This window comes from Myotis daubentonii, chromosome 5 (genome assembly GCF_963259705.1).
Source record: "Myotis daubentonii chromosome 5, mMyoDau2.1, whole genome shotgun sequence".
Lineage (NCBI taxonomy): Eukaryota > Metazoa > Chordata > Mammalia > Chiroptera > Vespertilionidae > Myotis > Myotis daubentonii.
The window spans coordinates 35,326,030-35,340,825 of record NC_081844.1 but is presented as its reverse complement, the minus strand read 5'-3'; the positions used below and the strand labels follow the sequence as shown (position 1 = coordinate 35,340,825).

Here is a 14,796-nt window from a genome sequence, read left to right as displayed (position 1 = left end):
GGTCCTTGGCAGTCAGCAGAGAAGCTGGCTCTAGTGACAGAACGCTGCGGGGACTGCACCCCCGGGAAGCTTGAGAAGCTCCGCATCTTTGCTCAAGGCTAGGAGACTCACTCCTAGGACGGCTGGGGATGAGCTAGGTAGGTACTCCTGAGCCCTGAGATGAAAATCCAGATGAAACAATGACTTATCCATTAGAAACGGGCAATTACGTCTTAAAAACTTGCTCTAAACTGTCATTTTACAATGAACCTTACATGTGAAAGTCCTTTTACAACTTTACAAAGGACTTGTTTGCACCTTACACAGTTTGACACATGGAGCTAAGTAGGACAGATGAGAAATTGGAGGTGCAGGGACTTCGGTGGAGGCAAGCCTGGGCCAGCACGCTCTCCCTTCTAGCTCGTCATGTGTGCTAACAGCCATCACAGTATATGCTTTGTTAGCGTAACAGTTTTATTTTTAAAGGAAACACACACATAATTGAGAAGCAGCTAAGTGCCCTAAACTACGCTCGTGGAAAGCCTCTGGCTCCACCGAGCCCACGGGAAGGCAGTGCATTGGCCTCGTGGCAGTTGAATGAAACGGCAGACGGCACCCAGGGGGAGGGAACAGTGTCAAAGGCTGGAAACAACCCTGTATATTCATGGCACATGCCACCGCGTTTACAGGGAGAGGAAAACCCCTTACGTGATTCTTCTCTGTTTGTCGGTTTTATTTTTTGTACCTTTGAGAAGAACCAATCCCATTTAATAATCCTTGTGAAACGCCACAGAAGCCGAGGGGCACAGGCTTCAGCCATGCTCTCAGGGACTGACCCCCTCCAGGCCGAGTCTCCTTAGATAACCTGGAACTTACGAGACAGTTCAAGGTGGAGCTGGGAGAAGCCGACCTTTTTCCTATCTTTAGATTTGGGCCCGTTCTGCAGTACCGTTTTTAGTTTTGCTTTCATATGAGTTGAACTCTTATCTTTATCCATTTAAAGCAAACCGAAATTCATCTTAAAGAATTAAAATGCAGGGAACAGCTCCTGTGGGAGGGCATCTTCACTTAGGGCCACGCCACCTAAGACACACGCATGCCCGACTCCGCCTGCTCAGGAGAGACAGACGGAGAAGCCAATCGTTTCTCTGGGTGTAGGTGCTGCCCACACTGCTCTGCAGTTATAAAGAAACATAAACACATGTCAACTCCTCTCTCCATCACAGTTACTGCAAACATCACAGAAACCAGAATGACTTGCAATAGAAGAAAAGCTCATTTTCGTGTGCTGGAATGCTTCTGAGTTCAAGTCCAGAGGTCAAAATCGGTCAGTTTTCACGTGTTCAACCTGCCTTTTTGTCCCTGTACCATATAAATAAGTTTCTCCTAACTTTGCTTCTACCCACCACCTAGTTTTATTTCATGAATTATGGAACCCAAATGAGTTGACTAATTTGCTGTTGTCAGTCTGAGTAAGTCACTTGCTGCCCACATGCAGAATTTAGAAACTGGGTACATGACTTAGCCTTGAAAACTGGAGTGACTTCTTGACAACACACAGATCAGGGCACAGGAGCGCCGAGCGCCAGAGGCTCCATGCTTGGTCACCAGATGCCCGGTCGTGCCCTGAGAGCAGTTTCCAGTCTCCGCAGCTGCAGGATGAGGGTGAAGCTTCTTGCCAAGGGGACAGGGTAGGTCCATTTGCTTTGCTCAGCCTCTCTGTTGAATATTCAAGACACCTCCACTTCCTGCCAGAAACACTGCATCAGGTGGACTATTGGGGCTAATATTTTAGCGTCTTCACCATGTACGGGCCTTGTAACCGGTAGCCAATCTTTCTGTAATAATTCCTGGTGCCAACCCCTGTGAAGAAGCAAAACTATACAAGTAAGAATCTCTACTATACATAACCATAGCGACCCTCAAAAGCCACCAAACACTCCCTCCTAGCCACTCTCCCCTCTCCCACTCACAGACCACATTGCGTTTCAGATTGAATCTTACTTTAATTAAAGTTTGGACCATTTCTATTATTTTGAATTCAAGATGCTGTCTTTCAGAGGCTGCGTGTGTGAGATGTCTTCACTCCAATGGAGCCCAACAGCAGCATGCTTTCCAGGAAGCTGAGACCAGAGGTGCGGGAAGACGGGGTTTCCACAGAGCGCCAGGGACAAAGGTACGCTGCGCTTTACTCCCAGGGCCTACTCACTCCTCGCGAGTGACAACTTCAGCAAAATATCATCAGTCACATGAAGACTAATGAAATTAAGTTGCATTAATTTATAGTTTTGTTTTTATTGATTGATTTGCTACATGATCAGTATAAGCACCAGGAGTTTATACCAGTTTTATGTTTGCAAACATTGCAGGAATATTAGCTAATTTAAGTCGATCCAAAGTACACCACCATCAAGAAGCTGAGCCCATAGGAAGATAAAGCATGGCTTATGTAATGGTCTCTTAGAGGGTGGTGAAGAGAATGGGCTTTTGAGCCGCTAGAGAAGGCCCGGACCTGTCATTTTATCGTCTGTAACGATGTTCCTATGTGTTAAGGATGCTGAGTATTCATGAGGTAGTCCATGAAATGTGATTAGTCTAGAGCCTGGAAAAGGCCAATTCCTCAGAAACATTGGCTGTTATTATTGTTTTAAAGCTTTTCATGATCTAGTATCTGATTATATTTCCATCTTCTGCAACTACTCTCTCCTTAAACACTATGCTCCAGGCTGGAGTGAATTTTTAATTTTTCTAAGTTCCTGTGAGTGTCTGCCTCTTTCCTCATGTTGTTCCCTCTGGCAAATTAACTGAACCTCAGGAGGGAGTTGTGGGAACCTACAATTTATAGCCCGTTGGTTAGAAGCACAGGTAACAACCTAGACGCGTGACTGGAATCTGAAGTGGGAGCAGTCTTGTGTGACTGAGCCCTTCAGCTGTGAGATCTGTCATTATCTCCAGGGAGATAGTGTCGGACTTGAGCTAAATTGTAGGACACCCAGTGGTGTTGCAGAACTGCCTGATGTGTGGAAACCTATATGTCACGGGTCGGTAGTGTGGTCGTATTCAGAGCACTTTATGTGACGTAAATGAAAACCAGAGTTTTCCTTACAGTGCTTTGCCCTCCACAATGGACCGTGATGGCTGGTCTGCCTCTTACGTAGGGTAAGCTCCATGTATCTTGTTCATCACTTTGTATTGCTAGTGATCAGTACTGTGCATGAAATCAACTGTTAGTTCTCTCAAGTCTGGCCTAATTCTTTGGCCTAAACGTTTGCTATTTAGGAACAGGATTTCCTACCCCCTTCAAAAATTTTCAGGTACTAAATGGAACTGATGCAATGGGGCTCACAGAACCATATCTTGTGATAACAGGTCACTAGAGAATTACCCTTTTAATCCAAGGATTGCTGTTACTCATAACCTTGTACAATATCACCTTGTCTCTGCATTCTAATCATTACTTCAGTTCAACATTGTGGCCTGGGCTAGAGCGAGGAGAAGACATGAAGACTAATGTGTCAGGCAGTACAGCTCAGACCACTGAATACAGGAAGACTTCTCAAAACCCCAAAGAGGGGTACGGACACTTTATCAGATCCTCTATCCATCAGCATATCCTATGACCCAGCATTTATACTGTCAAGTGAAAAGAAGAATTCTTACATCCAACAAATGACATGTATTCATAATATCCCCAAAATCTATCAATAGAATAGATAAATCGTGGTATTAAAAAAAAAATGGAATACTATGCAGCAATGAAAAATGTACAGCTATCTGCAACAACATGGGTGAATATCATACCTTGTTTTGCATGAAAGAAACTATAAAAGATTCCATTGCCCTGACCAGTTTGGCTCAGTGGATAGAGGGTTGGCCTAAGGGTTTGATTCCCAGGTTAAATCCTTGCCCTGGCCAGGGTACATGCAATCTATGTATCTCCCTGTCTCCCCCTCCTCCCTGCCTTCCACTCGCTCTAAAAATCAATGGAAAAAATAACCTTGGGTGAGCATTAAAAAAAAAAAAAAATTCCATCAGATAAAGGCAAAAGTAATTTTATGGTGACAGAAATTAGAATATTGGTTACATTTGGAAGATAATAAGGACTGAGAGTTCTCAAAATGTATCTTGATCTGAATTAGTAGTTACATGGGAACATACACATGCACAAACTAATTAAGCAGTACACTTAAAATGTATTTTATTGCATGTATGTTATATCTCAATTTAAAAAACATCCATTTAACAGAGGTTTCAATATGTTTTAAAAGCTCTATTTTGCCCAAAGAATTATGTGAAAGAAGGCAGGAGGAGCAGGAAGAGAGGCAGAATGATCACTCTATCACACAGATGCCTCTGGAGTCATTCAGTGCAGTGCTTTCTACTTCTAGAGTCCTACCTGCTAGAAACGATTCTTCCCTTTCCCCTTCTCCCACTTGAAATTCCACATTCAAACTGAACTAGGCTCTGTGGCATAGCAGCATTTAATAGAGCACAGGAACGTCAATGTTAAAACCCGACTTTTCCTCATCTTCAGTTACAGGTAGATAGTATTAGCATGGGCAGGTGAAACGAAGGATTTTGATCAAAGGAGAGACATGACTGACTTATACTGTATTTGAAAGAAATCAGTCTGACTGCTGTTTTGAGAACAGAATGAAAGAAAGCTCCAAGAGGTCAGGGAGTTTGATCTGTTCTAGTCACTGCAGAACTGCTAGGACCAGGAGCAATACCTGGCACATATTTAAAAACTCCAATATTTTTTCTTTTTTAAAAAAATATATTTTATTGATTTTTTACAAAGAGGAAGGGAGAGGGATAGAGAGTTAGAAACATCGATGAGAGAGAAACATCGATCAGCTGCCTCCTGCACACCCTCTACTGGGGATGTGCCCACAACTAAGGTACATGCCCTTGACCGAACCTAGGACCTTTCAGTCCACAGGCCGATGCTCTATCCACTGAGCCAAACCGGTTAGGGCTCCAATATTTTTTTTCAATGAATAGGTGATCAAGGGCAGAAACAGTGAGACCGGTTAAACTACTGCGATAATCCAGGAAGATATGGAAGTGGCTCAGAGCAAAGTCATGGTGGTGAAAAGTAGGCGGAGTCTGGAAACATTTTTAAGGCAGGGTCAAAAGAAAATAATTTGTTGAAGTATATAGGGTCTGACATAAGGAGAGGGGTCCAAAATGACCCAAAGGTTTTTAGCCTGAGTGATGGGAGGGTTTGGAGAGAAGAGAACTTGCCACTATGAGACTGGAAAGACAGTGAGGAGGAGGGATGTAGGAGGACATCGGGAGCTCGGTGCGGGCCATGCTGCTGAAATGGCTGTTAGATGTTCAAATGCAGATGCTGAGCAATACGGGACTCTGGAAGCCTTTCTTAGTCTTAAAAAGAGAGATGGAGAAAGACGGTCTCTCTTCATGGCTGTCGTGCTGGAAAGTAATTTCTACCAGGGCAGATGTCTTGCAAGGGGACCTGCCTGTGGAGGATGGCAGAGCAGACAGATGAAGACAACCTGGGTCTCTTATTGCTACCGCTGAAACCATGAATTCGCCTAACCCTGAAGCTACTCTGACGATGAAGTTGTTATGAAATAATGTTTTCCAGTTAGTTTAAGCCACTTTGGGAGCCAATTTTTTGTACTGTGGTAAAATAGATAACATTTACCATTTTAACCAATTTCAAGTGTACAGTATAGTGGTATTAAGTACATTTACATTGCAGTGCAACCCTCACCACCGCCATCTCCAGAACTCTTCATCTTGTAAAACACACTCCATACCCCAATCCTTCCCCGTCCGTCTCTGGCAACCACCATTCTACTTTCTGTCCCTATGAATTTGGTTACTGTAGGAACCTCTTGTAAGTGGGATCATACGTATTTGTCCTTTTGTGACTGGTTTATCTCACTATATCTTCAAGGTTCCTCCACGGTGACTTTATGCCATTTTGAGTTTTCTCTTACTGAAAATATTACAACTGGCATGTCAGCTTAAGGGCAGCAACTGATAAACACATGAGGTCACGTCACCATTTAAAATCAGCCCTGGCTGGGGTTGTACAGTGGTTAGAGCGGCAGCCAGCGCACCAAAGGGTCATAAGTTTGATTTGATTCCAAGTCAAGGGCATGTACCCGGGATACAGGTTTGATCCCTGGCTCCGGTTGGGACTCATGTGGGAAGCAACCAATCAATGTATCTCTCTCTACCCTTCTGTTCTAAGGATCAATGGAAAAATATCGTTGGGTGAGGATTAAAAAAATCAATTCAGGGGGGGTAGATCAGACTATGCTACTCTCCCATTTAAAATTGCTAAGGGCGAGTCCCAAGATAAAGCTCAAATTTCTCGGCCTGATATACAGCCTTTCATGCCCAGTCTGGTTTGCCCTTCAGCTTTAGTTCCTGCCACAAATGACCTTTCCCTATCCAAAAAGAAGCTGGGATTCATAACCCCGTCTTGATGCTAGCTGGTCTATTGTTTTGGTATTCATGCTTTATTTCACTCTGGAGGCATCTCCATACTGTCTACCTCCCCTCCTAGAATTAAGTTCTTATTGCTGTGTTTTATTTCATTTTGGGGGGCACCTCCATACTGTCCTAGAATTAAGTTCTTTGAAGTCAATGATGTCCATCATTAGGACTTAGCACAGTACAGTGTCTAGCATGTAATCAACATGCAATAAATGCTTGCAGATTTACTGTCCAGGCATACCACGTTTTATTGTGCTTTGCTTTACTGTGCTTCACTCTAAATGAACTTCACAGAGACTGTGTTTTCATCAACACTGAGGCAAAGTCCTCCACCAGCAAAAGGATTATGAATTAACACCATTAAAATGTCCATACTACCCAAAGCAATCTACAGATTCAATGCAAATCCTGTAAGATACTAATGGATTTTTTTCACAGAACTAGAATAGCCCTAAAATTTATATGGAACCACAAAAGACCCCGAATAGCCAAAATAATCTTGAGAAAGAAGAACAAAGTTGGATGTATCCTGCTACCTGACATCAAACTATACCACAGGCTATAGTAAGCAAAACAGCAAGGTACTGGCATAAAAACAAACACAGAGATCAATGGAACAGAATAGAGAGCCTAGAAATCAACCTAAACTGATATGCTCACTTAACACTAGAAAGACTGAAACTTAGTATATACCTATATTGCCCAAAAGCAGTCAAAATGACTGCATTGTGAAAGAATAATATCGGAGCACTCTTCACTTATGTTCCTTAGCTTTTCCAATAACTCACTTCTATTCGACATTTCTTTCATGAATTTAGGGCGCAAAAGAAATAAAATAAACAACTTATTAGAACAAGTATCACTGCATAAAGATTTGAATAACAAGTACTAGTTTAGCTTATTGAGCAACTGCAACTTATCAAGTATCGACAATTTATCATGTACTTGTATGTTATCATGTGACGGTAATCGAAAAAAATGAAAACTGTTATTTCAATACAGGGCTGAACTGGTCATATAAGAAATTTACTCAATTCAATAATAAGAGTCATTTGATTATTTAAAATTTCCCAAGCAGTCAAAATGACTGCTTTTGGGCAATATAGGTATAACACACATATATATACCGGAAATGAAGGAGGGGGGAGGTAACTACAATTATTAATAAACGCATTTATATGTTGTACAAAAAGTCACAAAATTCTAAGACATTGTGTCCTTATATACATAATTGTTTTTCTAATTGAAATTAAAAAGCAGTCAAAATGACTTCCTTGGGCAATCTAGTGTTAATCTATGACAAAGGAGGCAAGAATATACCAGTATACAAGGGGGTAAAGATAATCTCTTAAATAAATAGTGTTAGGAAAACTGGAGAGACACATGCAAAAGCATGAAACTGGACCACTTTCTTTTACTACATGCAAGAATAAACTCAAAATGGATTCAATACTTAAATCTAAGACCCGGAATCATAGAAGAAAACAGGCAGTAAACAATCCGAAATCGCTCTTAGTAACATACATATTTTTAGCTATATCTCTCCTTGGGCAAGGGAAACAAAAGAAAAAACAAATGTTTGATATTGAACTATAGAGCTTTTGCACAGCAAAGAAAACCATCATCAACAAAAAAGACAATCCACTGAATGGGAGAAGATAGTCACCAATGATACATATGATAAAGAGTTAATATTCAAATATTTAAGGAACTCAATGTGACTAAAAAATGAGCAGAGAAACTAAAAATCGGTATTTCTCTCAAGAGGACATACAAATGGCCAAAAGACATATTAAAAGATGTTCAAAATCACTAGTCATCAGGGAAATGCAAATTAAAACCACAATAAGGTATATCACCTGACACCTGTCAGAATAGCTATCATCAATAAATCAACAAGTGTTGGAGAGGATATGGAGAAAAGGGAATCCTTGTGCACTGTTAGAACTATAAAATGATGTAGCCACTATGGAAAACAGTAATGAGATGCCCCCCAAAATTAAAAATAGAACTACCATATGACCTAGAAATTCCACTTCTGGGTGTTTATCTAAAGAAATCCAAAACACTTATTTGAAAAGATACGCTCCCCTATGCTCATTGCAGCATTATTTACAACTAGGGGCCCGGTGCACGAAATTCATGCACTGGGTGTGTGTGTGTGTGTGTGTGTGTGTGTGTGTATGTGTGTGTGTGGAGTGTCCCTCAGCCCAGCCTAACCCCCTCTCACATACTGGGAGCCCTCAGGCGTTGACCCCCATCACCCTCCAATCGCAGGATCGGCCCCTTGCCCAGGCCTGATGCCTCTGACAGAGGCGTCAGGCCTGGGCAGGGGACCCTCATTTCCCCCCATCACTGATTCTGCCCCTAGCCCAGGCCTGATGCCTTGGCCAGAGGCGTAGACCCCCATCACCCTCCGATCGCCTGATCGGCCCCTTGCCCAGGCCTGACGCCTCCGCCAGAGGTGTCAGGCTTGGACAGGGGACCCCCATCTCCCCCTGCTCATTGGCTCTGGCCCCCGCCCAGGCCTGAGGCCTCTGGCCCAGGAATCATGCCTGGGCAGGGGACCCCCATCTCCCTCTGATCGCTGGCTCCACCTCCCGCCCAAGCCTGACGCCTCTGACCCAGGCTTCAGGCCTGGGCAAGGGGACCATCATATCCCCCCAATCCCCGGCTCCGCCCCCTACCCAGGCCTGATGCCTCCCTCGGCCAGAGGAGTTGACCCTCATCACCCTCCGATGACCAATCACCGGATCGGCCCCTTGACCAGGCCTGAGGCCTCCAGCAGAGGTGTCAGGCCTGGGCAGGGGACCCCCAGCTCCCCGCGTTGCAGGCTCCGCCCCTGCCCAGGCCTAACGCCTCTGGCTGAGGCATCCGGCTCGGGCAGCAGGGACCCGCAGCTGCAGCGGCCCCGCGATCGTGGGCTTCGCATTAGGCCCAGGCAAGGGACCCCTAGCTCCCGGGACTGCCAGCTTCGACCGTGCCCAGCTCCCATTGCTGGCTCCACCCCTACTTCCTGCTATCACTGGCCAGGGCAGCAAAGGGCCCAGGGCCGCCTTGGCCCTGCCCCCCAGCTCTTAGCTCCCCCCTGGGTTTCCGATCACTGTCAGTGGCAGGGGGCTTCTTCCTGCTTTCCCTTTCGCCTCCCTGCATTGTGCCTACATATGCAAATTAACCGCCATCTTGTTGGCAGTTAACTGCCAATCTTAGTTGGCAGTTAATTTGCATATAGCCCTGATTAGCTAATGAAAAGGGTATCGTTGTACGCCAATTACCATTTTTCTCTTTTATTAGATAGGATAGCCAAGCTATGGAAGCAACCTAAGTGCCCATTAACAGAGGATGGATAAAGAAGATGTGGTACATATGTACAGTGGGCTATTACTCAGCTATTAAAAAGAATAAAACCTTCCCATTAGTGACAACATGGCAAATACCATCTGATTTCATTTTTATGTGAAATCTCAAAAAAAACCCCCAAAATAGAAATAAGCTCATAGAGAACTGATGATTGCCAGATGGGAGGGGGTTTGAGTGAAAAAGATGAAGGAATCTACACTAATAAAAGAGAAATATGGTAATTGGCGTACGACCGCTACCCTTTTCATTGGCTAATCAGCGAGATATGCAAATTAACTGTCAGCCAAAATGGCAGCCGGCAGCCAGGCAGCTTGAAACTAACATGAGGCTTGCTTGCCTCAGTGACGGAGGATCGTTGGAGGAAACCAACGTTCCCTGCCTGCGGCTGCAGGCCTCTGAGCAGGCAGTTTAAGAAACATTGTAACAAATACCGCCCGGACTTCAACCAGCAGATTCGCAACATTGTAAGCAAAGGCCAGAAACCTACTTTCAGCCGCGGAGGCCTAAGAGCTGGAGCCAAGCCTCAAGGTAAAGCTGGCTCAGAATAAAAAAAAAGAAAAGAAAAAAAGGAGCGGTTGGGAACTTCAGTCACTCCCAGCCTGAAAACAGCTCTCAGCCCCTCACCCAGACTGGCCAGGCACCCCAGTGGGGACCCCCACCCTGATCTAGGACACCCTTCAGGGCAAACCAGCCAGCCCCACCCATGCACCAGGCCTCTACCCTATATAGTAAAAGGGTAATATGCCTCCCGGCACCGAGATCAGCGTGACAGGGGCCAGCGCCCAAACCCCCTGATCGCCTTGCGGCTCTGTGTGTGATAGGGGGCGGGGCCCCAACCCCCTGAGCAGCCCTGCTCTGTGCCTGATAGGGGGGAGCTCCCCAACCCCCCCCCCCCCCCCACGGGCCCTGCTCTATGTGTGATGGGGTAGAGCCATAACCTCCCCATCGGCCCTGCCCTGAGTGTGAGACTGGCGGCGCCCCAACTCCCTGATAGGCCCTGCTCTGTGGGTGATAGAGGGGAGCTCCCCAACCCCCCCCCCCCGCCTACGGGCCCTGCTCTATGTGTGATGGGGTAGAGCCATAACCTCCCCATCGGCCCTGCCCTGAGTGTGAGACTGGCGGCGCCCCAACTCCCTGATAGGCCCTGCTCTGTGGGTGATAGAGGGCGGTGCCCCAACCCCCTGATTGGCCCTGCTCTGTGCGTGACGGGGTGGCGCCGCAACCTCCCCATCGACCCTGTCTTGAGTGTGACAGGGGACGGTGCCCCAACCCCCCAATTGGCCCTACCCTGAGCGTGACTGAGGGTGGCATCACAACCTCCCAATCTGCCCTGCTCTGTGCATGACGGGGCGGCGCCCCAACTCCCCAATCGGCCCTGCTCTGAGCCCGACCAGGGGCTGCACCTAGGGATTGGGCCTGCCCTCTGCCACCCGGGAGCAGGCCTAAGCCAGCAGGTTGTTATTTCCTGAGGGGTCCCAGACTGCGAGAGGGCACAGGCTGGGCTGAGGGACCCCCCCCCCCCCCGAGTGTACAAAGTTTTGTGCACCGGGCCTCTAGTTAAAAAATAAAAATTGCCAGTTATAAAAATAGTCACAGGAATGTCAAGTCAATTATATTTTAATAACTCTGTATGTTGTCAGATGGCTACTAGACTTACTATGGTGATAACTATGTAAATTATATAAATGTCTAATTACTATTATACACTTAAAACTAATATATTGTATGTCAACTGTACTTTAAAAAAATTTTCAAAACCTTAAAGACTCCATCAAAAAACTAGATTTAATAATTTTGTATCCTGCTACATTGCCAAAGTCATTTAACACCCAAAAATCTATGGCTTTTTTATACACCAATAATAACCTAACAGAAAGAGAAACTAAAAAAAATCCCATTTACCATTGAAACAAAAAAATTAAGATAGGTAGGAATAAACTTAACTAAGGAAGTAAAAGACGTGTACTTGGAAAACTACAGGACGTTGAAAAAAGAGATAGAGGAAGACATACTAGAGCAGAAGAATATACTGTGTTCATGGATTGGTAGAATCAACATCATCAGAATGTCCATACTACCCAAAGCAATCTATAGATTCAATGCAATCCCCATTAAAATACCAACAGAATATTTCACAGACCTAGAACAAACTCTCCAAAAATTTACCTGGAATAAAAAAAGACCCCAAATACTAACAGCAATCCTGAGAAAGAAGTACAAAGTTGGAGGGATCACAATACCAGGTATCAAGCTATATTACAAAGCCACTGTTCTCAAAACTGCTTGGTACTGGCACAAGAACAGACATATAGACCAATGGAATAAAACAGAGAACCCAGAAATCGACCCAAACCACTATGCTCAATTAATATTTGACAAAGGAGGCAAGAGCATACAATGGAGCCAAGATATTCTCTTCAATAAATGGTGTTGGGAAAATTGGACAGATACATGCAAAAAAAATGAAACTAGACCACTAACTTACACCATACACAAAAATAAATCCAAAATGGATAAAAGACTTAAATATAGGACGGGAAACCATAAAAATCTTGGAAGAATCCATAGGCAGCAAAATATCAGACACATCTCGTAGCAATATGTTTACCAGTACAGCTTCTCAGACAATGGAAACTAAGGAGAAAGTAAACAAATGGGACAACATCAAAATAAAAAGCTTCTGTACAGCAAAAGGAACCATCAAGAAAACAAGAGAACCCACTGCATGGGAGAACATATTTGCCAATGTTACATCCAATAAGGGTTTAATCTCCAAAATTTATAGGAACTCCTAACAACTTAAAAAGAAGATAAAAAATCCAATCAAAAAATGGGCAACGTACCTAAATAGATACTTTTCGAAAGAAGACAGAAGGAAGGCCAAGAGATATGAAAAAAGGCTCAATGTCACTAATCATCCGAGAGATGCAAATCAAAATGACAATGAGGTACCATCTCACACCTGTCAGAATGGCTATCATCAACAAATCAACAAATGACAAGTGCTGGAGAGGACATGGAAAAAAAGGAACACTCCTTCACTGCTGGTGGGAATGCAGACTGGTGCAGCCACTGTGGGAAACAGTATGGAATTTTCTCAAAAAATTAAAAATGGAACTTCCATTTGACCCAGTAATTCCACTTCTAGGAATATATCCCAAGAAATCAGAAACACAAATCAGAAAGGATATATGCACCCTTATGTTCATAGCAGCACAATTTACAATAGCTAAGATTTGGAAACAGCCTAAATGCCCATTAGCAGATGAGCGGATTAGAAAACTGTGGTACATCTACACAATGGAATACTATGCTGCTATTAAAAAAGAACTCTTATCATTTGCAACAGCATGGATGAACCTGGAGAGCATTAAGCTAAGTGAAATAAGCCAGTTGGAGATAGATAAATATCACATGATCTCACTCATTTGTGGAATATAATGAACAACATAAATTGATGAACAAAAGGAGATCCAGAGACAGAGAAGCATCAGACTGTTAAACCTCAGAGGGAAGGCAGGGGAGTGGTTAAGAGATCAACCAAAGGACTTGTAGGTGTGCATATGAGCATAACCAGGGGGTGAGGGCATGTGCTGGAGAGTGGGTGTGGCCAGGGAGAGGTCAATGGGGGACAAAGGAGACACATGTAATACTTTAAACAATAATTTAAATTAAAAAGAAAATACTTTACCATTGTCCCTTCAATAATTAGGTTTGACCCACACAGTTCAAACATGTGTTGTTCAAGGGGCAACTGTAGTTTGGATGTGCAGTTGGGGATGGAGGGCTGACTTGGTTATACACTGATTTTTGACTGTGCAGGTGGGTGGTCAGTGCCCCTAACACCAGCGTTGTTCAAAGGTCAACAGTACTTCCCAAAACATGGCACAACCCACATCTGTCTACCACAAACAGCAGCAGCGGTGAGAGAGAAGCAGTTCCCATGTCCTACATGGGACTAGACAGCTGCTAGATAACCAGAGTGCAGTGATCGAGAGCCCTGATTTCCCAGGCTTGCCGGTTAAAAGAATATCTTTATTGGGGCATAACTAAGGAATGATTCCAACCGAGCATCCAGGTGCCCTGGGGTCTCTACTCCCACCTGTGCTTTCACCTTTCACAGGCGGTGGGCCCAGAGCTAGCACCGACTTGAGAGGCACCAGGGCTTTTTGAAGGAAAGGCTTATTTTTGAGCTCTTATCCTTGTTCTTATCTTTTCAATAACATGCCGTAGCACTGTGATGGAAAGTCTATTTCTGGACCCTTTGGGAAGCTTTAAACATTTTGGGGAAAGATGTCTGGACTCCAACCTCTTTTTACTTAAAAATTCCCCATTTGTATTTCTTTGTGCCTCTTGCTTGAAAAAAAAAAAAAAAAAGATCTCTCCCCGTCCCCACTCCCCCCAATTTCTACAATCTACAGAACAGGCTGGCAAAAATATTAGTGTTGTTAGCCCCCTGAGAAAGGAACACACACACCATCACCTGGGCTGGATGGAGACCACATTCTGTCTCCTCTCCATGCTTTTCGGGCTCCTGGACCGCCCTGGTCACAGTAACTTTCCTTTCGTTAGCCAGCCAAGAAAAAGCAGTTAAGTTTCCAGCTGACGTCAGCCAGCCTCCCGGCCTGACGTGGGCAGGCTGTCTCACAGGCCCCCGTGTAACGCTGCTCCTGCCCTTGAGGAGAGACGCAGCGGGCGTACAAGCAACCACGTTCTCCGCTTGGTGGCCTGTGTGTGGTTCTGCTGGCCCCTGGGCGGGGAGTGGGCAGGAGTTAAACCTGTGCGGCAGTCCTTGGGCTCCACCAGCAGAGGCAACAGTTGCTAGAGCACCGAGGACAGGAGGAGGGAGGCAGTCCAGTGCTTGCCTTGTTCGATCCTCCAAGCTGCCTAACCCACAACCAGAACTTGCCTGTATTGCGGGGGCCTTTTTCTTTTCTTGGAGACAGGATAAACGTTTTTATCTTCACCATTTTACCAGCTGGG

At 44.8% G+C, this 14,796-nt stretch overlaps 1 protein-coding gene across 1 annotated transcript in view; it reads right to left on the bottom strand.

Annotated features, from left to right (window-relative positions):
• Positions 1-432: 432 nt before the first annotated feature.
• Positions 433-14,796, bottom strand: part of ELP3 (elongator acetyltransferase complex subunit 3) — a 98,171-nt gene continuing 83,807 nt past the window's right edge. The window contains exon 15 of the mRNA XM_059697554.1: positions 433-1,842. Within this exon, the coding sequence (XP_059553537.1) occupies positions 1,763-1,842 (80 nt within the window). The 3' untranslated portion in view covers positions 433-1,762. The remainder of the gene's footprint in view (positions 1,843-14,796) is intronic.